This window comes from Quercus suber, unplaced genomic scaffold (assembly GCF_002906115.3).
Source record: "Quercus suber isolate HL8 unplaced genomic scaffold, Cork oak 2.0 scaffold_817, whole genome shotgun sequence".
In the NCBI taxonomy this organism is placed as follows: Eukaryota; Viridiplantae; Streptophyta; class Magnoliopsida; order Fagales; family Fagaceae; genus Quercus; species Quercus suber.
The window spans coordinates 217,639-244,943 of NW_027070247.1; the positions used below are offsets into that span (position 1 = coordinate 217,639).

Below are 27,305 nucleotides of genomic sequence, written 5' to 3' on the forward strand. Positions count from 1 at the left end.
AATCTGAAGTTTTGACATATTCATTTGTCTACAATACACGCTAACGCTATACGCGCAAAGTTTTCTTGACTTTATCAACAAATCTTGTAGTCAAAAAACCTCTACCATTTCTTTCGTCTCTTTCAGATTTCATTACTCCCAAATCAAAGCTAGTTTATACTTATCAAAATAAGTCTAGGCACACCACATTTTTCACATTTTTATTAATGGTTATATGACCTCCTGTGATTGTGATTAATACATGATAAGAGTAGCGGATCAATACATGATAAGAGTAGCGGATCAAGAAAAAAGTGATATTATTTAAATAATAACATATCGTATTGACAATTGTAAAAAAAAAATACGCATTAGGTGCACATAATTCCACAAGCAATAATATGCATATCAACGCGGCGCATATGCCAAGAGTTTGGTAACTTGAAACTTAACTGGTTGGTACTTAGGGATTGTTTGGAATCTATTTATTTTACTGAAACTGAAAACTTTTTGCTGAAAATATTGTAGATAAAGGTAAAAGTTAGCTGAAATAGTACAGTGAGATCCATGAATAATACTAAAAAGTACAGTAAAACTCATAAATAGTAACAAAAATAAACTAAATAGTGAAATAAATTAGCTTTTTAAGTTGGAGTCAAATTCACACTTAATATTTCTAATGGAGACGTTTAGAATTCAATTTCCTAACTTCAACCATCAATGTATAAAAAAATAAAAATAAAAATAAAAATTAACCACGCATAAAGATGCAAATATGAAATACCCACGTGTTATTTCAAAGTTATCCAAGTAATGTGATATGTATATTGACTTTAAGTTTACAAGCCAAACACGCAACCTGCCATGAATTTTTAGACTTCGTGGCTATTTCGGTAGCTTTTTTTTCTTTCTTTTGTTTGTGAAGCATTTCCATGGAACGAAGATACCTCCAAGCCAAAGTCGTATTGGTCCATGGCTTGAAAGTTTTTGCCAAAGCTGGTGAAATTGCAACTAGGAATTGGTAACCATTTGACTTTGTACTCATGTAATAAGTACTAGGGATTAGATCTTCTAAAATTCTTACTTCTTACTCATACGGTAACTACATTATAAAGTTCTTAAGATTTTATTCATACATATAAAAATGAGTTGAGTGAATTTTGGTACATTATCAAATTTAAACAAAATCCAATTTATTATTATTTTGAAATGAATTTGGTGGATTTTGAAAATGTCTATCATTTATTTATTTATTTAAATTATTAATAAATAATAATATAAAAAATTGTCAATAAAAATTAATAATATAAAAAAATCAAATCAATTCATTTTAAAATTGAGGAATACAAATTTCATAAGATTGAGCACTATTTAGTGGAACTCCAATTTATTTATAATAAAAAAAAATTGAGCAAAACATTAAGAAATCATTATACAATGCATATTAACAATTACATCCTAGCACTAATTCATAAAAAAGTATATGAATAAATAAATATAAACAAACTAGATCCTACTTCCTAACACTCTCTTTCAGAAAACATTCTGGAACAACCTCCAAATTTCAAAAACTTAGTATATTTTGAAAATAATAAAATATTAATGTCTCTAAATTTATATGGAAAACTAAACCGTCACGTAGCAGGTTTTCCATCCTTTTCATCACCTCTCCAGGAAAAACATGCAATGGCAAAACCTACCTGGCCCAGTGGACATTCATAAAATAATGTCTTTTTCTTCTCTTTGTTAATCTTACTCGAGAAGTAGGTATATTTAATTAAAATATAACAGTTGCTTCCATGGTTCGCCCCAGACCAATGTCCATAGCAGTGGCGGAGCCAGGATTTTAGTCTAAAGGGGGCAAAATTAAAAGATGATATTAAAAGTGAAATTAATCTAAAAAATATTAATCAACAATAATAACAAAATAAATAAACAATTGTAAGCAAATATGAATATATTTCATATTATTGAAATAAATAAACAAAATTAACCAATTCATAGCTACTAAAAATTTACAAACTGATGGAGTAAGAATGTGATTAGTGTTACTTAAAAAATATAATGAATAAATGTTTGAAATGATTTTTTTGTGATTTGTGACATGTCAATTTGTAAGATATAAGTTGTAAAATTTGTAGTATTTCTAGGATCATTCATGGATAAAATACTGTGAAAGTATCATAAATAGTAAAAATAGTGTAAATAATGATATAAAATAAAAAATAAAAAATAGTGAAATAGGTGCAAGTTGCAGTAGGATAAGACAAAAGCAATAGTTTGGTCACTTTCAACAAGTAAAAGTCCTTCTTTCATTTTTTTTTGTTTCCTCCATGTCAGTATATAACTACTTTAGACTACTATTATTAAAAATTTTGAGGAGTCAAGGGGGGCACCAAAAATTTTGAGGAGTCAGGGAGGGTAGGTGCCCCCCCCTCGCCCCCCTCTGGCTCCGCCAGTGGTCCAAAGTAACCAAGTCTCCAACAATTTTTTTTTTGGAGGACATTAAGGTCTCCAACATTTTAAACTACAAAGAAAAAGAAAAAACAATAGTCTAAAACCATTGGATTTTTTGCAGGGATTAAACTAGACTTCGAAAGGGGTTAAGAGCTTTGTAGTTCAACTAGCAATTCTTGGTATTTTTTACAGAGATATCTAGGATTCAAATTATTCATCTTCAATTATTGAATTGTTATTATTATTTTTTATTAAAAAAATCTCTTTTAAGGGAATCTTTATGAGTGTACACCTTAATGAGTGGTGATAGAGGTTACAGGTAGGAGGTAGGTACCATAAATATTTTTAAAAGAGTTTTATAAATTGATGTGTCAACATTTAAAAAAAAAAAACAAAATTTAGTTATAAAATTGGTTACAACCTGGTTATAACCTTACTCAATAAAATAAACACTATTACATATTTTGAAAATTTAATGTAGGGACTCAATTTGGATTGACCCTGAGTACGACTGGGTTTTTAGCCCAATCAAGCCCAAACAATAAATTTTTAGAGTATGGGTTCAAGAACTAGTACTGTGTGACAGGAAAGGTTCTACTCCTCCAGTAACAAGAGATGCTTTTGGTTTATTCCTCAAAAGAAACTCTCCTCGGCTCTTTTTCAGTCAGTCTCTCTCTCTTCGTTCTTTCTTTTTTCTGCCAGAAGAAGTCCTCCTTACTTCCTTCGTTCCTATGTTTTATACTCCGTTTTCCCCTCGTTTCCATCGTACACGTGTAGTTCTTATCTTGGGAGCTCCTTTCTGTCCCATCCAGTACCTACCGGAACCTTTAGCTTAGTGGCCATAAAACTGCTTAGTTACTGTTCAGGTATCACCTCCACATTAATGCGGCCAGACTGTTAGCTGGAAAGCATTTAATGTGGAGGTGATGGCCTTAAAAGATATTTGCTACCTTCCCCGACGCCTCCTAAGCTATATCCAATTTCCAGTTCAGATACAACTTGGCGGAGTCTCACCACTAACATGAAAGTTGCATTTACCTCGAATTTTGGTGTCCTCGGACGTGTGTTATACCGCTGTATATAATATCTACTCGTTCCTCCTATATTACCCATTTGGTAATAATAAAACTTTTTTAGGCTGTCCTCGGATAACTAAGTGTCCTCGGATTGGGCTATTGGGCCCCGAGTCCACTTCTGAGGATTACTACACCTTTTTAACTAACAGGCCCCACATTTAACTATTGAATTGCATATATACATATCAAATTTTGTGTCAATCGAATATTATTTACTATATGATTTATAAATTTGTATTTTGTGCATAATTTTAAATTACAAAAAATTGCAATTTAAACAATTTATTGATGACATAGCTATTGATCTTCAATTTTCTACAAATTTTGCAAGTATGGAGTATATAAGAAGAAGATGTAATCTAATGGTAGATTTGTCAAAAGTCTCCTGCAATAAAAATATTGATTAAGGTTATAACTTAAGGTTACAACCAATTTTGTAACTAAACTAGTATTAAAAAAAATTTGTAGTTAAATTTTGTCCTTTAAAATATATAATAAAATAATAATAGACAAAATTTAGTTACAAAATTGGTTGTAGCCAAATGCTGCAACCTTATTCAATAAAATAAATATTACTACATATTGAATTTTTTGCAGGGATTAAACTAGACTTCGAAAAGGGTTAAGAGTTTTGTAGTTCAACTAGCGATTCTTGGTATTTTTTACGGAGATATCTAGGATTCAAATTCTTCATCTCCAATTATTGAATTGTTATTATTATTTTTTATTAAAAAAATCTCTTTTAAGGGAATATTTATGAGTGTACACCTTAATGAGTGGTGTTAGAGGTTATAGGTAGGAGGAAGGTACCATAAATTTTTTTAAAAGAATTTTATAAATTGATGTGTCAACATTTAAAAAAAAAAAAAAAAAATTTAGTTACAAAATTGGTTATAGTCTGGTTATAACTTTACTCAATAAAATAAACATTATTATATATTTTGAAAATCTAACTATTGAATTGTATATATACATATCAAATTTTGTGTCAATTGAATATTATTTACTATATGATTTATAAATTTATATATTATGCATAATTTTAAACTACAAAAACTTGCAATTTAAACAATTTATTAATGACATAGCTGTTGATCTTCAATTTTCTACAAATTTTGCAAGTATGGAGTATATAAGAAGAAGATGTAATCTAATGTTAGATTTGTCAAAGTTCTCCTCTAATAAAAATATTGATTAAGGTTATAACTTAAAGTTACAACCAATTTTGTAGCTTAACTAGTATTAAAAAAAATTTTGTAGTTAAACTTTGTTCTTTAAAATATATAATAAAATAATAATGCACAAAATTTAGTTACAAAATTTGTTGTAGCCAAATGTTGCAACCTTACTCAATAAAATAAACATTATTACATATTTTGAAAAACTAATTGTTGAATTGTATGTTTTTAATGCTCTCAATATACATGTCAAATTTTGTGTCAATCGGATATTATTTACTATATGATCTATGAGATTATATTTTATATATAATTTTAAAATACAAAAACTTGCAATTTAAAAAATTTATTGATGACATAGTTATTGATATTTAATTTTCTAAAAATTTTGCAAGTATGGAGAATATAAGAAGAAGATTTCATCTAATGGTGGATTTGTCAAAATTCAACTCCAATAAAAAAAATATTGAGTAAGATTGTAGCTTACGGCTACAACTAATTTTTTATCTAAATTTTATCCAATAGTAATTAGGATATTTATTTATTTATTATGTTGGGAAATTTAGACCCCGGTTGATAAAATTAACAAGTTTTAAACCCAAATTGTTAATTAGATTAATTATGAATAAACCTTGTTAATAACAAACAAACATCAATATCATGTCAAAATCATGCAACGGAAAAAAATAAATAAGACAAGATATGATGACCTAGGAAAACCAATGAAACCAACCAGTTTCATAGTAAAAAACCTGGGGGGAAACCTTCCCGAAAAGCAATTCACTATAGTAAAGAGAAGTTTAAGATCTAGTACAAAACCTTTATCCCTAGACTCTACAATCTCCGTAGATGAACTCACAGTAGAAACCTTCTACCGCTTCAGAACCTCTGAACTCTTCAATATATGAACGCCACCCTTTTTGTTGCAGGGATCCCAGTACGTGACTAACTCCTTTGCACGAATCCTAGTACGTGACTCACTTACCAACTTAAGGAAGAAGAATGTTGGCTGCAAAGTTCTTCACTTCATCAACAATGAAGATCAAGAAACACTTGGTTACACAACCCTAAGGCGCAAAGAAGCAGTAACTTCTTTCAGAGAGAATAAGGCATAGGTCACCTTTTGAATATGTTCTCCTTGTATTCTCTTATGTGACGGCCTCTAAAATAAGTCTTATATAGGTCTAGGGTTGTGAGAAAAGAAACCCTACACAAATACAAAAGCCTGGCCCAAAAATCAAATCTGAAAATTCTGATTTCCCGTAACCTTGATCGATCGAAAGGTGTTGAGGTTTAATGAATTTCAACAGATAGCAGCTATCGAGGAGGTGTCGAGAAGGTGTCGAGGAGACAGAAACTTTCTCGATCGATCGAGAAGCTATCGAGATTGCAATAAGCATCAGCTGAAGATCTCGACAGATAGCTAGGTGTCGAGGAGGTGTCCAGCAGCTATCGAGCTATCTATCCGCAGGTGTCGAGCTATCTGTCCAGCTTTATTGAACACCTTTTCTTCACTTATTTCTTGGTCCAATCTTCATGGCTTTAATACTAGACTTGAACAACATGTTTCTTCAAGTATTAAACACAACTTAGATCTACCCAAATACAAGTAAAGTGCGTTTTGTCAAAGGATTAGCCAACTACATAAAATATGTCCTTAACATATTATATTATTTATGCCACATTGATAAAATTCATTGCAACGTCATTTAAAGGTTATTTTGTAATAAAATTAATAATACCTTTAGCATTTTTCCTTTTTATTTATTTATTTATTTATTTGTTTGTTGAGAAATAACATTTTTCTACTTAAATTTCACACATTGTTGATCCCTCTATCTAGACTCTTAGAAATTGGTACGAATTATACTAATAATTATCTTATGTATCGGATATATATATATATATATATATATTTTTTTTTTTCTTTCTCACATTTTGTAGACCTCTTAGAAATTGGTACGAATTATACTAATAATTATCTTATGTATCGGATATATATATATATATATATATATTTTTTTTTTCTTTCTCACATTTTGTAGACCCCAAATTGTGTGAAACCCACATAATATGAGTTGCTGTCTAAATTTTATTATAGAATATTTATAAATTGATTTGTCAAATTTTATTAAATATAAAATAAAAAAATATTTAAATTTGTTAATTTATTATATTATTAACATGACATCAATCAAATTGATTATCACATTATTCACATCAAATTATAAACCTTTATAGCAAAATTAGAAATAGCTTTAATACATTCCCTCCACAAATTATGAAGACTTGTTCTACCCCTCTTAAATATTTATTCCTTGAAAGGTTTGAAAATGCAACAATTACACCGTCCATCAAGCATTTGCCATTTATTGACCGGTTAGTTATTTCTGGTCTCATTCACCATTTTTATTTTTAAAGAATAAGTCTAGAAACACATTTAATTTGTTTTCAAAAAAAAGAAACACATTTAATTTCACACACAATTCCATAGATAAATTGTGAGTGATAGATACTTTTCACCCACCTTCTTTTTTTTTTTTTTTTGGCACTCAAAATCAATCACATTAAGAAATTGTGAAATTGGGTATATTCTTATTGTATCCCAAAAAAAAAAAGGAAATAAAATAAAATAAAAGTAAAGTTGGGCAAGCCCATAGAGTAGTGCCCCACAAAATCATTCACACATCATTTCCTCAAAAATTCAAAAGCCCATTTCCAACACATAAAATAAACATTATAGCCCACGTAACTCCACCACTCCATTCATCACGATTCGCCAACGTGTCTCATATTACCGTGTCTGACCCTTCCTTTTCCATAACCCATCCAACCTTCTCTCTGTGAGCTAAGAGAGAAGAAAAAAAAGAAAAAGAAAAAAGAAAACATTTACACGCGGATTGTGATATCGTGTTAGAGCAAAGCACTATAAATGACTCTTCCTTGTCCTCTCTGCTTCTTCTGCTTCCTTCTTCTTAACTCAATTCCATCTCTCTAGCTTATTTTTCAATTTCTTACCTTCAATCCCGATCATTTATATAAATATATGTATGTTTATTTTATATATGTAGGCACCGACAAATCTCGATCTTTCAGCTGGACTTGAATTTCAAGTTTGAATCTTTTGGCCTTTTAGGCCAACTGGGTCGGTCTGTTTTCGTGTTTAGAATCGTGGGTTCGATCTGGTTTTTCGATTGGATTGTTGGGTTTTGGTTTTTCTGATTAAAATTTTGGGTTTTGTTGAATTGAAATGGTCTATTTCCATAGCTCAATCTCGGTCTGCAAGTCTGTTGACCAACAAGCCACCACAGCTATGGCTGACACTAAATCAAAGCACGGAAATCCTTTATCTAGAAATAGAAAGGCACCCAATTCGCCAAATTGCTCGAAAATCATTCCCGGTTGTGATCGATCTCGATCGGCTGTCATAGACATAGTGATTTTTATTGCTGTGATTGGTGCTTGTGGGGTTTTGTTGTTCCCTTATGTGAAGTTTGTGGTAGTTGAGGTTGTTAAGATTGCTGGGGTGGTTGTTTGTTTGGTTAAAGAGGAAGTTTCTGTTGCTCCTATTATATATGTTTCAATTGGAGTCAGTATTTGTTCTGCAGCATTGGTTGCCTGGTTGGTTTTGACATGGACTAGTAGGAAATGTGGGAATCCGAATTGTAAGGGACTAAGGAAGGCGGCCGAGTTCGATATTCAGTTGGAGACAGAGGATTGTGTGAAGAATAGTCCCAGTTTGGTGAATGGTAACAGCGGTGGTGTTGGAGTGAAGAAGGGTCTATTTGAATTGCCACGTGATCACCACCGCGAATTGGAGGCCGAGCTCAAGAAGATGGCGCCGCCTAATGGAAGAGCAGTTCTTGTTTTCCGGGCAAGGTGTGGATGTTCTGTTGGGAGATTGGAGGTCCCGGGACCAAGGAAGCATCGAAAGATCAAAAAGTAGGATTTTGTTTAACACAATAGGGAGGATATAATCAGGATACAGGAATAGCCATTATGCAAAGAGGAGGGCAGGGACTTCTCTAGTTGATCTTTTTTTTTTTTCTGAACTGTATTGTCTCTAAATAAGCATATGGCAATAAATTGTAAGGATGATATACGGATGGTTATAGTGGGGAATATAAGAATCCTTTTTATTTATTAGATTTATTTACTTTTTCTTATGATTATTGAATTTCTCATTATATTCTTTGCAGGTTATTGAAATGATTTTTTTTTATTGATCAAGCATTCATGCTTGCTCTTAAAGTGAGAGATCTTTACATAGATTAAAAGTTGGAATGAAACTCATTTTATTATAATTTCTAGGTAATATTTTCCTTAGGAAATTTTACTGAAACCATGTTCCTCTTGTTGTTCTTGAAGCTTTCCTGAATTAACATTAGATCTTTGTATAACTATACATCGTATAATTGCATAGTGAATGTTTTGGTCGATGTTCTAACTTCTTGCTTGGACGTGTAACAAGCATAGTTCAACTTTGGTGTTATGCAGATGGTAGCCCAGAAAGTTGTTCCATTTGTTGAGTGGTCTATGAAGGAACAAATATAAATGAGGTTCAGAACAGCAACACTGAAATTGGATTGGAACAGTATGTGTGGTATGGTTCGTTCTGTCCACCCTTGTTTGCACCACACTGTATAGTTTACAATGGCTTCCTCTTTGATCATATTGGTGCTTTGCTTATAATTAATGTATACAATAGGAAAGCTTTAACTGATGATCTGAATTCCTTCAATTATTTATTGACTATTTTGATAAGTTGTGCATTCCCCGTATTAATAAACTGTCCAAAAGATACCATCAATTTTCAAGTGCATCATTGGATTGCAGTCTGTGTGAAATAAATCTTTTCAAGCCCTTACTAATTCAGATTTCTTCCATGGTGACATGTGCTTAAGTGTACTGCCTTGTTCTAGGTTGCGAAGCAACAATGTTTCTCAAAGTTTCTTATGCTGTATGTGGACACAACAGTTTTTTTCCCTAAAAAGGAACCTTAATTTCAAAACCTAACACTAATACTGTGGTCATTCCTTTATCTACTTATTATACCAGAAGAGATTTATATTTGAAACTCCTATGATGTCGTGAGTTCATGAGTAACAAAGTTTTGATAATGGAGCTTCTCATTGTTCTGTCAGTATCACATTGGTGACATTTTCCTTACTGACAAATGTGTCCTCTCCAGAATTCCTTTTCTGCAAAGAGGATGCAGTAGAATCTTTCTATCAGTCATTTTGAAGCCAGCCAATTTTGACAACAGTTACAGAGGCTATTTCAAATATTCCTTTCCCTGTTCTTCTGCTTCATCCATCAGATGTACCACCTTTGACTACAATGACCTTTTACATTGAAAGACATTATATGTATGCTGTAGCTTTGCCATGCATAGTATGTGCATATTTATGTTAATCATAGTTGATAAACATAAGCTTTCTTTTTAAATAAAAAATAATGAAAACACTCTTTGAGTCCTATGCTTTTATTTATGGTAGATCTAGCTCAAGCATTTCTTCCTCGTTAACTCCTACTTTTGTCTATTCCTTTCCATGCAATTAAGTGCTGGAGAAATTATTCCTTGTCCATAATTTTTCTAATATGTTATTACCTATTCTTCTTCTTCACCCATTGGATTTACCATCTTATCTTTTTGTGTTTTAAATTGGCAAGTTAAACATGCACACATGGTTGAAGGAAGTGCCAGTTGAGCTATAGCTCATTGGCAGGATTTTCCTTCTTATCTTGCATGTTAAAAGACGTAATAGGTGCTGCAGATTTTTAATGCATACATACAGACATCCACACGCACTCATTGTTATTGACATACTTAAGATATATGTTTTTATCAATCATAAGGAAAGTGCTCTCAAGTATTATTATGTTTTCATGGTGGATCTGGCATTTGTTTGTTCCTCATGTAATCCTAACTTGTGGCTATTTTATCCCACAATAATTAGCATAAGATACATGATTGCCTTGGAGTTACCATTGATTTTAAGGAAAACCCTTCTCTATGTACTCATAAGTCATACCTCTGTGAGCTATCCCTTAATTATACATTTTACTTGCAAGTAAAATTACAAGACTGCAATTGGGTTGTTCTTGAATTAGAATGGAACTTGCATTCAGTTGAGTACTGGGAACCGTGCTATGGTTTTAAGGCCCAAATAAAACCTACCTTGCGTTGAATGTCTTGTGCAGCATGCAAGGCAGCATTGAGAAAGAAATTTACATTTCTTCCATATCTTTCAAGCAGAACATGATGGTTTAGAATAGTGATTATCAGATGTGTTTTTTCAACAAAACTTACCAGCTCATCAAGGACTTATAATACATTGAAATTTTTGTGGGTAAGAAATGCAATGTTAGCGAATGGATACATCTCATTAGTGAGCCCCTTGTCATGACAAGTGGAGCCCTCTGTTTCCACTATCCCTTATTGGATTGCAAAGCTTTCTGTTTTGATTACTTGATTCCATACATACATAGATTAGATCCAGGCATTACATTATAATGCTAGTTGGAGAATCTTTCATTTGATTCCTCCATTGATGTCAGGTGCCGGCGGCGAACATTCCCCCTGGGAAACAGAGTGAAGTCTTGGAGAATTGCATAAATTCTTCAAGTAAGTATCAAGCATCGTTAGTAATACAAAAATATCGGGATTGGGGTTCAACAATGTGTATGCACACAGACACTCACACACATGCAAGTGTGCACCTCATATGCAGTTTATACTCTAGAATCACTATACCACTTAAGAAGGCATGCCTACCATAGATAGAACTAGAAGTGCCTTTGCAAGAGCAAGTTAGTTTTTCCTAAACAACTTAGTGTTATCCTAAGGGACCAAGTTAAAAAGCATTGTTAAAATGCGCATTATAGAACTTACACTATTGAGGGTAAAAGGCTTGGGAGTCGGGTTACATTAGTTTTTTTTTTGGAAGCAAATATTGCTATCTTCAAATTAAGCAGCAAATTAGCAGTTCAACTTGTTACTAGTGAGATTGCTTATTAGGATGATGTTATTTAGCTTTCTTAATTCTTGAGTTATATTGATTACTTACATATGCATCTTATCCTCTATTTTTCTTTTTCAAGAGAAAAATATGCCATTACACTATATGCCATTACACTAGAGCTCGTTGGCAATGTTATTTACTCTCTCTCTCTCTCTCTCTCTAGATTACTCCAAGTGGTTATTTTTAAGTGCTGGTGATGCATAATCAATGTGTTAATATGCATTGATATTCACGCATTGATATTTTATGCTTGAACTACCTTGAGAGTTATAATATTCTTTTTAGCCCCAAATTGAGATTGCTTATTAGGTTGATGTTATTTAGCTTTCTTAGTTCTTGAGTTATACTGATTACTTACACATGCTTATCCTTTATTTTTCTTTTTCAAGAGAAAAATATGCTATTACACTAGAGCTAGTTGGCAATGTTATTTACTCTCTCTCTCTCTCTCTCTCTAGATTACTCCAAGTGGTTATTTTTAAGTGCGGGTGATGCATAATCAATGTGTTAATGTGCATTGATATTCGCACATTGATATTTTATGCTTTAACTATCTTGGGAGTTATAATATTCTTTTTAGCCTGACTTTGGAGCTTACGCCTATAAAGCATTCACGATTCATCCACTCCTCTCATTCTCCTTAACTATTTAGTTAAAAAAAAAAAAAAAGCGGTGTGAATACAAATATGACGATTAGAATTCCATGATTCTTTCACCATTTTGAAAGACTAAAAAGATGTGTTCTGTTGTGCTCAGCACCACAGCTATGAAGAAATCACTTTAGCATCTTAAAAACCACATCTTCAAATTCTTTTTGAGGAAAACGATTTGTGATCTCTACTGGCACTAATATTCTCACATTGATGTGCGACTGTGCGGTTACCTGTAAAGTATTCTCAAAGTAATAATGGTCATAAAGTTTTTTGTTCTTTTATTCTTTTACTTTTTTTATATAGCTTTTAGCTTATAGCTTTCGTCGTGTAAACTTCACTGGGATCCGGGAAGAAAGAAAAAAAGTAAAAGAAAATGGTACATTGCATAAATTTATCTTCAAGTGACTTAGACAGCCTCAAATAACAATTGCTTGGAAAACATTGACGAAGATTCGTGGAGGAGCTAAGAAAAATATGGATTGAAAAGACACTGAAGTTTCATTCATAGTGGTCCAAAAGCCAAAGCAATACCTTTTATGAATGCTTATCTAGTAGTATTTTCTAAGGGCTGCCATTATTTTCAATAAGCTTCGGAATACAATATTTGTTCACAATTGTTAATATGGTTTTTTTGGTATTGATGTATAACAAAAATAATATTATTAATGATAAATTTTGATGAAAGTAATGTTATTTAAGTCAATAATTATGGAACAAATTGTGAAAATATTGTCCCTAGCATTACATTTTTTTTTTCACGTGGCTTCAAAAAAGAGCAATAGCTACTTCTTTTTTTTTTCCTTAGTAGAGAAGACTTTAGCTCTCAATTTTAAAAAAACAATAATAATACTAAGTCCCAATTACTGTAGCTCTCAAGTCTCAACTACATTCACTGCACTAGAGTATGGTTTGCTCAGCACATTAACCTCAAACTCAAAAGAAAATCTTCTGCTTTAACCTTAGGCCCTCGTCTACATGTGACCATCCTGCATCCTCCTATAAATTAGGATCTACCTTGGCTACCAAAAAAGAAAAAAAGAAAAAGAAAAATTAGGATCTGATAGATAATTAATAGATCTATTAATACTGACATATTCCCTGTAAAATTGATTATGATTATATGAAATGGTCACGTGATCACCACTCACATTTTGATTGAGGAGTGGGGATTCCAAGGAATTCTTTTAAGCATGCTTTGTGACTAACAATTTTTATTGGTAGAGCATCTTTTTTTTTTGGGGATCTGTTTATAATTTTTATCTGCTTAACTTTTTCTATTAAACAAAAGAATAAATTAAAAAAAAAAAAACAAGTGAAAAAGTGTCAATCGACTTTATCAGTGACACAATCTTGGCTTAAACAAGGGGGTCAACTCAACATCTCCACTATCAATGCATTAATTTTTCTTCTAAAAAAGAAGCATTAAATTTGGATTTAATTTTCAAAAAAATTAAACTTTAAAGATATAACTGTATAAATATTTAAATTAAATTAAATTTTCATTATGAAATCACTCATTTTATCTAAAAAATAAATGTAGGGAACTCCATAGTAAGACTCTAGTGGTCAAGCATCTCGTCCACCTCATTTAATACAGAGATTCAAGTTATGTGGAATACATTAGGATCAAGATTGGAGAGACCATTTAGCATGAGAGTTTAGTTCGTCACGATGAAAAATGACTTGCTCCCAAGTTTTCATTTTTTTTTTCCTTTTTGGCAACTTAAAAAAAAGGAGGCTTTTTTTCCCCTTAAAGATACAATTTTGAAATCTCAAAACAACATAGTTTCACACAAACACCCAAGCAAATTTTTTATGAAGAAGTCACAGTAACATAATAGTAAAAAACTTAAATCACATTTTAATTCCTATAATTTTAGGATAATTTCGAATTAAAACCCACATTTTTATAAGTTTCAAATAAAACTCAAAATTTAAGAAATATTTCAATTCAGATCATAAAATTACTACGCATGATGGAATGTACTTCAAAGTACAATAATATCTATTATAAGAGATAGTTGGGCTGAAATAACCATATAAAGACATTTTGTTTAAGAATTTTCTTTTAACAATGTTATCAATAGATGTATGGTTTTGTTTTTTCCAAAGGAATACGATAAAAAAAAAATTATTAATAAAAAAAATGATTTATAAAATGATCCTAAGAATGGGAGGGGTTCCCCTTGCCTAGTTTGACATCATTCAAGCATATTAAGGGTGATTTCCCTTAAAAAAGAAAAAAAAAACAAAATAAATGATGAGTTTTATTCAACTTTTTAAAATTTTACTTTTTGAAAAAACAGATTTTTTTTTTAAAAATTGTTATTCACTACGTCTAATGCAAAATAAGTAAAAAAATCAAGTTACAAGATCCCGAAAACCCCATTTATAAATTTAATCAAATGAATTAAATCACGTTTTAAAATGATAATTGTGATTTTTTTAAACCAAAAACATGGTAATCAAATGAACACTTAAGAAGATATATGGTTTGAATTAAAAACATTTTAAAATAAAACAAATATTTTTTTTTGAAACCTAAATAAAACAAAATTAAAACGTCTTTAAAAATAGTAAAGTTTTTTTTTTTTTTTTTTGACATCAAAGATAGAATATTTGTTCATTTTTTTTCCTTTTTGGCAACTTAAAAATAAGGAGGCTTTTTTTTTCCCTTAAAGATACAATTTTGAAATCTCAAAACAACATAGTTTCACACAAACACCCAAGCAAATTTTTTATGCAGAAGTCACAGTAACATAATAGTAAAAAACTTAAATCACATTTTAATTCCTATAATTTTAGGATAATTTCGAATTAAAACCCACATTTTTATAAGTTTCAAATAAAACTCAAAATTTAAGAAATATTTCAATTCAGATCATAAAATTACTACGCATGATGGAATGTACTTCAAAGAACAATAATATCTATTATAAGGGATAGTTGGGCTGAAATAACCATATAAAGACATTTTGTTTAGGAATTTTCTTTTAACAATGTTATCAATAAATTGATGTATGTCCCATTAAAAAAAATAGATGTATGGTTTTGTTTTTTCCAAAGGAATACGATAAAAAAAAAATATTAATAAAAAAAATGATTTATAAAATGATCCTAAGAATGGGAGGGGTTCCCCTTGCCTAGTTTGACATCATTCAAGCATATTAAGGGTGATTTCCCTTAAAAAAGAAAAAAACAAACAAAATAAATGATGAGTTTAATTCAACTTTTTAAAATTCTACTTTTTGAAAAAACAGATTTTTTTTTAATTGTTATTCACTATGTCTAATGCAAAATAAGTAAAAAAATCAAGTTACAAGATCCCGAAAACCCCATTTATAAATTTAATCAAATGAATTAAATCACGTTTTAAAATGATAATTGTGATTTTTTTTAAACCAAAAACATGGTAATCAAATGAACACTTAAGAAGATATATGGTTTGAATTAAAAACATTTTAAAATAAAACAAATATATTTTTTTTGAAACCTAAATAAAACAAAATTAAAACGTCTTTAAAAATAGTAAAGTTTTTTTTTTTTTTTTGACATCAAAGATAGAATATTTGATCCTATCAAAAAAAAGAAAAAGAAAAGATAGAATATTTGAAAGTTTTTAAAAGTGTGTAATTAAACGTTTTGTACCTTTTTTTTTTCCAAAATAAAATTAAAAGAGTGAAATTTGCCCATAATAACAAAACAAAATGAACAAAAATGAGTAAAACGCACCGTTTCTCCCTTCCTTCTTTTCCTCGTTCAAATCAAATCTCAGTTAGGAAAAAGAACTCAACTACCTCCCAACAACTCAGGCGGAGTACTCAATGCTGACTCTCTCTTTGTTCAAACCTCACGCTTACCTTCAACCAAAATATGAAGGCAAAACCACACCAATTCACACTCTCTCTCTTTCAAGGTACACTCTTTTTTCAGTTTCTATTACTACCATTACTCATTGATTTGTCTCTGCTATTTGAGTATGGAAATCCCGCTCTTACGCTACCATAGTGTATCGTTAGATCAAATTTCAAACACTAGAAGAAAAGGCCTTTTACATTTCAAGCACAAGTCTTTGTTGTTTTCTGGGTATTGTTTTTCATTCAGTAAGAGAAAATGGAGAAACCCTTTTGATAGAATTAGATGTTGTTCACTGGAACAAGGGCTGCAGCAGCCATGGGGGCTGAAGCCGAGGCCGAAACCGTCGAAAATGGATGTTGTGGAGAGGAAAGGGGCGGTTTTGGAAGAACCCCAGATGAGAAAACAGCCCAGTTCTGGGATTTGTAGTCAGATAGAGAAGTTGGTTTTCAATAGGAGGTACAGAGAGGCACTTGAATTGTTTGAGATTTTGGAGTTTGAGGGTGGTTTTGAATTGGAATCTAGCACCTATGATGCGTTGATTAGCGCTTGCATAGGTTTGAATTCAATTAGAGGGGTGAAAAGGGTGTCTAGTTTTATGAGTAGTAATGGGTTTGAGTTGGATTTGTATATGAGGAACAGGGTGCTGCTTATGCATGTCAAATGTGGGATGATGACTGATGCGCGTAGGTTGTTCATTGAAATGCCGGAGAAGAACTTGGTTTCGTGGAATACAATAATTGGGGGGCTTGTGGACTCTGGTAATTATGATGAGGCATTCCAGCTTTTTCTTATTACGTGGGAGGAGTCTTCAGATGGTGGGTCGCGAATATTTTCCACGATGATTCGGGCATCTGCTGGGCAGGGACTAATTTTTGCAGGAAGACAATTTCACACGTGTGCTTTAAAGATGGGCGTTGCTGATGATATATTTGTGACTTGTGCTCTAATTGACATGTATAGTAAGTGTGGGAGCATTGAAGATGCTCAATGTGTTTTTGATGAGATGCCAGAGAAGACAACAGTTGGGTGGAATTCCATTATAGCAGGTTATGCACTTCATGGTTATAGTGAAGAAGCTCTGAGAATGTTCTATGAGATGCGTGATTCCAGTGTTGAAATGGACCATTTCACATTTTCAATGGTTATAAGAATATGTACAAGGTTGGCTTCTTTGGAGCATGCTAAGCAAGCTCATGCAAGTTTAGTCCGTCATGGTTTTGGATTAGATATAGTAGCGAACACAGCACTTGTAGATTTCTATAGCAAATGGGGGAGAATGGAAGATGCCCGTCATGTTTTTGACAAGATGCCCCAAAAGAATGTTATTTCTTGGAATGCCTTGATTGCTGGCTATGGTAATCATGGTCATGGAGAAGAGGCTATTGAGATGTTTGAGCAGATGCTTCGGGAAAAAATGAGACCCAACCATATCACCTTTCTTGCAACTTTATCTGCTTGTAGTTATTCGGGTTTATCAGAACGTGGTTGGGAGTATTTTAAATCAATGAGTAGGGATCACAAGATTAAGCCCCGTGCAATGCATTATGCATGTATGATTGAATTATTAGGTCAAGAGGGCCTTTTAGATGAAGCCTTTGCACTGATACGAAGTGCTCCATTTAAGCCTACAGCTAACATGTGGGCTGCCTTGCTGACAGCTTGTCGTGTTCATGAGAATTTAGAGCTTGGAAAGTTTGCAGCTGAGAAGCTTTATGGAATGGAGCCTGAAAAGCTTAATAATTATATTGTGCTTTTAAATATATACAACAGCTCTGGCAACTTGAAGGAAGCTGCTGCTGTTGTTCAGACCTTAAGAAGAAAGGGTTTGAGAATGCTTCCTGCATGCAGTTGGATTGAAGTTAAAAGGCAGCCATATTTTTTCCATTCTGGGGACAAAAGCCATGCCCAAACAAAACAAATTTACCAGAAAGTGGACAATTTGATGCTAGAGATTTCAAAACATGGTTATGTTCCCGAGAGAAAATATTTGCTTCCTGATGTTGATGAACAGGAAAAGCGGGTTTTATTGTACCACAGTGAGAAACTGGCAATAGCTTTTGGGCTGATCAACACTCCAGGTTGGACACCACTGCAAATCGTGCAGAACCATCGGATTTGTGGTGACTGCCATAGTGCAATTAAGTTAATAGCCATGGTTACTGGACGTGAAATTGTTGTGAGGGACGCCAGCAGATTCCACCATTTCAGAGATGGGAGTTGTTCATGTGGGGATTATTGGTGATTACAAAAAGAAAATTTGTTAGACTTTATAGCTTGTTTTTCTGATCTCTTGTTTGTCATTCTTTTTTTTATTTTTTATTTCTTCCTTCTCTTAGATACATTGATACAATAATGTAACCACACATTGTAGTTATAACTTTTAGCCACAATGAATAGAAGCCAGAGTTCTATTTTTAAGAACTTTAGGAAATTTGTGGTTTGGCGCCTTTCTTCTTGTATTGTTGCAAGTGTGCATTGAAGAATTCTTACAAATCTTACCTCTCTGAGTTCTAAGTTGACTTTATCTGTGCTTATACTGTATACATAAGGACACCAATATGTGTGACATACTGATATGATGTTTTTTGGTTAATGAAATATTTGTTTCTCTTAATCCCTTTGATGCAACATTATTTGTTACAGAGAGAATAAAGAGAAGACCTTTTATTGTTTTTGTATATAGTCCCAGCATGCCCTTGTAAAGCTCACCTTCAATTGCCTTGCGATTGGACTCCAATATAGGATTATATAAACCACAAAGGTATCTATGTAACAGAGTGGAATCCCTGTCTTCCAAATGATTTTTTTATGTAATCTTGACCATGCATGGAAGATGAGGTCTTCAGTCATGACATGCATGTGAAGTTGATAGTTCAATAGTCTAAATAGAGTGGCCAACAAATGCATCTGCATCTTTCAGTAATACATTGCTTCCATAATCTGCTCTTCCTAGTCAAGCCCCTAATGACTAATCATATAGGAGTGTGGGACATATTCTAACCTTGATTTTTTCCTCTTTTTTTATTTTTATTTTTATTTTTTTATTTTATAAGTTAACCTTGAATTTTTCCATAAGGCATTTAGCAGAAAAAGCATATCTGAAAGTTAATATTGCCTCTGATTTTTCTGTATGCTTGTAATTTCTGAAAGATGTACAAGTTTGTAGGACGAAGCTACAACATTTGATAGGGGGGCTGTTCCATTTGTAGTTCTTTCTTAATTTATGCTGACTGCTGCCAATAGTGAGCACCTAGGTAGGTTTTGAAGGCCAGAAACCATGCAGCCATGAGAGTCCTGAACTGGATTATGCCTGGTATTTCAGGTGGCCGCTTCAGCAACTGTGGATGTCCTCCTTGATGTTGCGCATCTGCTTGCCTATCAATGATGTTTCTCTTTCTCATTTATTTTGTTTAAAATGTTAAGCCTGTTCTTCTATGTTACTTGAGAGTTGGCATAAGACAGAAAGGGGTCCTGTGAATAGCTGTTTCTATAGTAGCTTGGTTTAGCAAATTTTGGTGAGGCAGCCCACTTAAACGCACTGTTTGGACCAAGTTTTGAGTGGGAGAGAGAGAAGTAGAAAGAGAGACCAGAATAGATATGGCAAGAAAGAGAAGAAATCTATGACCATGCCATTTACATAGATTCCCCAGTTCACACATTTTTTGTCGGAAAATCTTGGAGAGAAGTGATTTAATTTTGCCGAAAATCTTGGAAAGAACCGAAGAACTGATGGGTCGTTTACCCACCACCAACAACTGCCAGTTATAAAAGCAAAAAGAGAGAAAAAGAACAAGTGGATTAAAATCATAGAGCATGTCCTTCAATTTGTTTGGTATGAGATTTTATGTGAAATTGTACAGTTGAGACTCTCAAATTGAGAGAGAGAACTAGAGAAGACCGAAAGAAGGGTTCAGTAAGAGGAGAGGATGGAAATCAAGGGGCTTACCTGCATTTCCTTTGGCACATAGGTGGCTTCTTTACCACGATTGCATGCTTTGGAAGCATTATGTGGCCACTGTCCATTCCAGTTTATCAAGAGGTATTGTCGTGTTGACTGTTGATTTGTCTCTCTCTATCTGTTTTTTTTTTTTTTTTTTTTTTTTTTTTTTTTTTTTTTTTAAATAGTAGTCATGTGATGCCTCATGTTTCTGGATTTTACTTTTTCATTTTTTGGTGGTGTTTTCTTGATAAGCAGCAAAAGAAGGGTGCTTTGCTGATGGCAGCTGTCATCTTTGAAAGGGATTCACTTGGTCCTCTGTTTGATTTAGCCAATGTGGTATACCCAAGGTGTGGCCCATTTATCGTTTAATCTTCTTTTACCTGCTACTTGTGATTATCTGGCATTGTTACTTGTTCAATTTACATATGTTAACATTCCATATATTATTTTGTTTAAATTGTGAAGATGTTTTTGTGTGCCTTAGGTCAATGAAATATGTTCACCAGTTGTATTTAAGTTTTTGTTTTGTTTGCCTCTTGAATCTGGCTATGTTGATTGAAAATTATCTCTCTCTCTCTCTCGTGATTACATTAACTCCTTAAATGATGTGGGACTAGAACATGGGGATGCATGAAATCTCTTGTCCCTTCCTTCCAGTATCTTGGTTACTGCTTTGGTTGGGAATTCTGTGGCATTTGGGTCTTTCTCAGCAGCAGCTACGTTGGCAAGTCGTAGAGAGTACCTATAACTTGGTTTCTTGCTTTCTTCTGGCCTCAACATCTTCCTGTAGCTACACTTTGCTTCTGCAATCTTGGGGGGCTCTACAGCTATCTTCAGGTTTGAGATGAGGAGATTAATAATTACAAATATATATATATATATTTAAGTGATCAAGTTTTCTGTTTTATTGAATTAAGTCGTGACCAGCAGTTCTCTTAACTCAATTTTTCTTGATTCCTTTTTAGTTTTACTTAGGGTTTCTGTTGTTTTTAGGCTTCATCATTGTGGACACTCAGGATATAGCACATTTTGGTGATTTGGAATTTTGGACTATGTTAAGCACGCAGTAGTTTTTTTTTTTTTTTTTTTTTTACTGATTTTATTATTGCTTCTGTCCAAATTCTTGTTATAATGGTGAGTTAAGCTACAATTAAGTGACACAGGACAATCAGAACAAAACTGAAACAACAATAAAATAAAGGGATATGACATAGAAGTCAGCACCTAGGCCTTGCTTGGAGTCAGCACCAAGTAGGGAAACCACTAGGAGTTAGCACCTAGGGTGGACCTAGAGTTAGCACCAGACTAAGAAAAGACCAAACGGCCATTGTTTTCATTCATCAAAATATCAATTATCTCCTCAAGGGGTACAATAGATTGCTTATAAAGGATTGCTAAACCTTAGTTTTAATTGGCTAGGAAACCCTAATTGCCTTATTACAAAAATAACCTTGCTTCTAAATTAAAATACTAATAGCCCAATAAACTAATAGGACCTAAAACGTAAAAATACAACTAACTTGCAAACATAAATAATACTAAATAATAATTTTCTTGCATCTTCCGTATCATTCTCCTCTGATTAGAGAAAACTCAACCTCGAGTTCTAAAGCGTTGAAGGATTAGGATGCTGACAAGTCTTGAATTCCACCATGACAAACTCTTCTTAGGGAGCAGGAATCACCTTAGGGAGCATAGAGAAAAGAAAAACCTTGAATTCCACCACGATAAACTCTTCTGGAATAACAAAATCAATGTGTGGAATTAACATAATCTTATCTTGAACCATTGGAAGCAGTATGTTATCCACTTTCTCCACTTTAGCAAACTGTTTGTCTTCATGCACCATGGAAGGCTAATCAAAAGCAAATTCATTAGCTTCCAATATCACATCATGTGCACACCCTTTAACATAATAGTCTCTTTAGACACCATCTCTTCACCTTGCTACTTTTCAATAGATTCATTTCCTTGCACGCATGTTAAAGCAACACTTGTTGAGGCATGTACGTCTATGTCAACATTAGGCTTTGGTGTTGCTGGAGGATTCTCCATGACCAATATATCATTATCAATGTTGTCTTCTATTGGGGCAGCAATAAGTTCATTGTGATTAAGTATCCTTGGTTTCCCAATTGAATCAGCTTGAGTCTTCTTTTGTTTCATCTGAGCAATCCTGTCTTGAACATCTTTCATGAGCTTTACAGATAATTTCTTTAATTCCTTAGTAGATAATTCTTTGATAGATTGTTCAAAAGTGCGCTGAGGACATGAGATGGGATGAGGATGAGGATTCATCGTATTTGTTTCAACATGAAAATTGCCACACTGAGATTGGGGTAGATACTTAGCTCGATAGTATGGTGACAAATACTTATCACAAAACTTTTTTTTTTCATATCTTCCCACACACTAATGGCAGTTTCATACCTCATATAGCGGAAATATTCAAGATTCTCCCAAAACCTTTGTGCTTTACCTATTAACTTCAACTTGGCATACCTAACCTTTTTGTTATCTGCAAAATTTGCTTGCTCAAAGAATTGCTCCACCCCATTCATCCCATTGACAAAATCTCGTCGATAAGTATTACAACCATCAAAATAAGGTGCTTCTAATATTACCATGATTCTCTAAAATAGTGCTTCAACAAATAGTTGGCAGTTGGAACAAGAACCTGGGTTGCTGTGATGTTCTCTGGACGGGTATTTGCTAGGATTGGGCTGGTTGACAGGTTTGGATTTCGTGGGTTGGGTCTTGTATTTTTTATTTTAAAGAAAACTGGTGTTGTAAAATGTGGGCTTTGGGCTTGTTAACAAATGGGTTGGGCAAGGGTTTGTTTATGTTACTGGTGGTGGTGGCGATATGGCTTGTGTGAGAGTGTACAATGAGTTTGTTGTTTTGGCTGGGTCAGGTAGTTTAATGGGTTTCAATTTGAGTTCTTTATTTCAGATGGGCCGGGTCAAGTTGTTCTTAGTGGGAAAACACTGTGAGGTTGCAAATAAAAAACTGATCGGGAAGAGTTTGAACAGAAAATAAGGTGCTGGGTTTTTTTTTTTTTTTTTTTTTAATTAAATAAAAGGCTAGATTTTGTTACCTTTGAGATGGAATCGCTAGTTTATGGAGGGATTGTGGAGGCTGTTTGAACAGAAAATAAGGTGCTGGGTTTTTTTTTTTTTTTTTTTTTAATTAAATAAAAGGCTAGATTTTGTTACCTTTGAGATGGAATCGCTAGTTTATGGAGGGATTGTGGAGGCATGGTGCTAGGCAATTGAGGGTCATGGTGGTGCAATATCAAGAATTGTGGTGCGATCTGACAGACATGGGATGGTAGCGTTGGCTTTCCAATGGGTGGTGGCGTGCGAGGAAACTTATTGAAAGACCTTGACCAGATCTGGCCATGGGGTTTGTTGGGTAACCTTCTGGTGGCAAAAAAAATATGGTGAATGGAGTTTTTTTTTTTTTTTGTGTGATATTTTTCTAGTTCTGGATTGACTGCGACGATGCTTTGAACAGATCGGTGTTTGCTCTGATACCAAATATGACGCAGGACAACCAGAACAAAACTGAAACAACAATAAAATAAAGGAATATGACTTAGGAGTCAGTACTTAGGCCTTACTTGGAGTCAGCACCTAGGGTGGACCTGGAGTCAGCACCAAACCAAGGAAAAACCAAACGGTCATTGTTTTCATTCATCAAAATATCAACTATCTCTTTAAGGGGTACGATAGGTTGCTTATAAAGGATTGCTAAACCCCAGTTCTAATTGGCTAAGAAACCCTAATTGCCTTATTATAAAAATAATCTTGCTTCTAAATCAAAATTCTAATAGCCCAATAAACTAATAGAACCTAAAACATAAAAATACAGTTGACTTGCAAACATAAATAATACTAAATAATAATTTTCTTGTGTCTCCTGCATCATTAAGTCTCCATCCCATTGTAAAATTTTTCAATGTTAATAAGTAATTTTATTTGCTGCCAATATATCTATATGTGGTACTTACATGACTCTATTTGTTGTGTGGTTGAAGAATTATGTTAAGCAGGGTGAGAAGAAGAAGAAGAAAAGGAAGGATTGAATATCTGAGGACCAACAGCTGGAAGACTGATGCTTCTTGAAACCTGTCTTGCTAATCTGAAATCTTGTCCATAAAATTTCTTTTTTCCTAACTGAAGCAAAATACTGTGATACTTTGGAATATGTACTTATGGGTTAGTTGTGTTGGTATGTGTCTTTTTTGGCTGCTGAAATTTGTTTAGAATTCCATTTAAGATCATGACATTGTTTCAGCTTTCTATCTATGTATGCTCTACTTGTGGCCTTGTATATTGATGGTTTAAATGGTGGCTATGACTATATTATTTTAACCCAAGTATCGATGCCATAGGATTCATGTCTGACCTGAACTTCCTGTGTTCTCTTTTACCAAGTCTTTCTGCAGACTTCAATTTGCCTCTAGGATTCAAGCATTTTTGCCCCTTGGATTCAAGCATTTTTGCCCACAATTGCATATTCCCATTATGAATGGCAGTGAGCATGGGATAAACCTATATTGGACTGTGTGGATCATATAATAGAGAAAATTAATGTTCATGCTCATACAGAGGGAAAGCTACATGTATAATAAATAGCTTTTACTTGAATATATATATATATATAATATTTTTGATATTTTTGTTACATTTCCATTTGATTGTGTGGGAAGTGGGAAGAACTGCTTCAATGAGCCTTTTTTTGGGTTCCTTTTGATCTTTACAGGTTGAATTAGCAGCTCTAATGTATATGGAAATAAGACTTGCCGGTGAACATGGCCCAGATGGATGCTACACTTTTGGAGCGGTTGGAGAAGCTGAAGTTGTAAATGCCCAAGGGTTAGTACATTACCAAAATTTGAAATGAAACATTTTGTTATTGGTAATAACTTGTGCACTTGGTGGATCTTGAATCCATGGCCTCACCCTTCCCCTTGCTTTTGGAAGGGATAGGTGCAATGTGAGCTAGAGCTCATTGGTGAAATATGTAGTGAAACAATGTTGAGTATTCATGATTGGAATGTGGTTTGAAGACAAAATTTTGCAAGATGTTGCATGTACTATTATCTACTTGATGGTCCTTTAAATAGACTTTTTTTATAATTATTTTTACTTTGCATCAGAATTCTCAGAATAATCTTTGGAAACTTTTTAGCTCTAGTTGCTTCAACAAGACAGTAAACAAGTTGTGTTCAAAATATTACAAAAAAAGTAATATTTTTAGTGTTAAAGAAGAGACCTTATAACTCTTGAGGTTGAAAAGGTTGTGTCTTGACAAAATTTAGCCTTAACTGAGGCCAAGTGGTGTGTAGGGGACAGAAGATCCATCTTAATTGATCACCCTATCTGATTTAAGATGAGGGAGGGTTTGGATGGTATTGTTTCTATGGTATAGTCTATGGTTGATCTGATTGATCATGAAAGATGTTGGAAGTACTCACTTGTTAAAAGGTTTTACCATCCTTTAGTGGCATATTAGATCCTAAGGTTTTCTTTGCCTAAAGAAAACTTTAATGATAAAGTAGTATAGCCTCAATCGCAGGCAGGAGTTTATACAGTTAAGAAAGGTATTATTTGGAAAAAGCTTTAAGTGTGGAAGATTGTGCAGAATCTGCATCTTCTACAGATTTGAAGCTCTTCTGGTCAAGATTTTGTGAACTGGGATTCCTTATAAGTGTTTAGGGTTCATGTGGAAACTGGTACAAAATGCTCTACCTGTTAAAACTGAACTGCATAAAAGAAAATTTATATCTTCAGCTTATTGTGTGTTTTGTGGAGAGAATCAAGAAACCGTGAGTCATTTTTATTTTTCTTTTTCTCTTGTTCAATTGCTAGAGCAATGTGGTTTGCTTATGCTTGTTGCATCAAGGGTGATTTATTGCAAAATATAACCTTTTGGATACAATGGATTGGCAACGGTTGTGGCTTACTTCAACAATGGGATGTTCTGGCCTCTGTACTGAATTGCCTAGGGGACCATGTTCTGCTGGGCTCTCTTTGTTCTTGGTTGTGATTGGTAATCACTAATCAAACTCAACCTTTTTCTATTTAAATTTAGACTCTCTTTTTTTTTTTTTTTTTGGTTTACTTGTGTTTCAGTATCACCCAAATCTGATAATGTATACTTAATTGATATGATTTTGTAGGCTTTGCTAACTCTTTTGCATTGCAAGTTTTCGGGCCGTATATGTTTTTATCACTTTGTTCTTTCTTCCATGTTTCTAGGATTTGAATTTTGAGTTTTGGGTTATGAAGTCAATGGTGATCATTTTTTTTTTCTTATGAATAGAAAATGGGTAGAGGGAGGCGATCTGAATCAGCGTCTTTCATTTGGGCGTAACCATAGTGACACTTTACCTGCTGCGCCCGGGTTTGTGGGAACAAGGGATCCAAATAAGCCATAGTTGTACACATAACCCCATCGAGGACACTAGTGAGCACGAGCGAAGAGCATGAAATTATTTCTCAGGCGCTTTCCATTGCAGGATTCGAATCTGGGGCCTCCACCTCCCAAACCCTTGGGAGTGAGCCCATGATCAAATTTTATTATTACATGATCCAATTTGTTTCATTTTTAATTGTGTGAGATACTTATGCCAAGAGCCTTGAATCTCATGTAACTTATCTCCCATTCTATTATCCCTATATATTAAGAGGATTCAAAAAGTTAGTTATGACTTTATAAAATGTCAAAAATACCCATAATCTAATTATATAATATTTATTCTTAAAAAATAAAAAATTGGCTGAAAATTGTAATTCGACAAAATTCAAAAACAAAAAAAAAAAAAACTACCAAATAAACTTTTTTTTCTTAAAAATTATCACGCTCTCTATTTGAATATATTTCATACACGTTTGATACATTTTTTTTCTAAAAATTAGCACACAATAAACCCAGCAGTTTACTTATTTTTAAATCCTAAATTTTTGTTTCTTAAAAATTCATTCCATGTAACCTCACTAACAATAAATAAATTTAAATTGAAAAATTAGATTAAACTCAAAATAATAAAAAAGAGCCTCATTGCATGTGCGGAGCGTGTGTAATGAGACTAGTATATATAAAAGTTGTACACAATACATAAAATATGTTTT

The 27,305-nt window shown here is 33.2% G+C and overlaps 2 protein-coding genes and 1 long non-coding RNA gene across 4 annotated transcripts; all 3 read left to right on the forward strand.

Annotated features, from left to right (window-relative positions):
* The first annotated feature begins 7,542 nt into the window (after positions 1–7,542).
* Positions 7,543–8,842, forward strand: LOC112015818 (uncharacterized protein At5g19025). Its single transcript, XM_024048263.2, has one exon. It carries the CDS (start codon positions 7,941–7,943, stop codon positions 8,634–8,636), a length of 696 nt encoding a protein of 231 aa, XP_023904031.1. The 5' UTR covers positions 7,543–7,940; the 3' UTR covers positions 8,637–8,842.
* A 7,293-nt stretch (positions 8,843–16,135) lies between these two features.
* LOC112015772 (pentatricopeptide repeat-containing protein At5g50390, chloroplastic) lies at positions 16,136–18,724 on the forward strand. Its single transcript, XM_024048212.2, has one exon. The coding sequence runs from the start codon at positions 16,348–16,350 to the stop codon at positions 18,466–18,468; it is 2,121 nt and encodes a 706-aa protein (XP_023903980.2). The 5' UTR covers positions 16,136–16,347; the 3' UTR covers positions 18,469–18,724.
* Positions 18,725–23,340: 4,616 nt separating this feature from the next.
* LOC136064971 (uncharacterized) lies at positions 23,341–26,884 on the forward strand. 2 transcript variants are annotated; one of them, XR_010626626.1, is made up of 3 exons: positions 23,341–24,399; positions 24,934–25,046; positions 26,497–26,884. It is a non-coding gene; the product is annotated as an uncharacterized LOC136064971 (long non-coding RNA). The 2 variants fall into 2 exon arrangements; XR_010626625.1 differs by having other exon boundaries at positions 23,341–25,046.
* Positions 26,885–27,305: the final 421 nt, after the last annotated feature.

Bases quoted from the DNA above. Each gene is read 5' to 3' on its own strand.
- LOC112015818 (XM_024048263.2), top strand. From the start codon at position 7,941: ATGGTCTATTTCCATAGCTCAATCTCGGTCTGCAAGTCTGTTGACCAA.
- LOC112015772 (XM_024048212.2), top strand. From the start codon at position 16,348: ATGGAAATCCCGCTCTTACGCTACCATAGTGTATCGTTAGATCAAATT.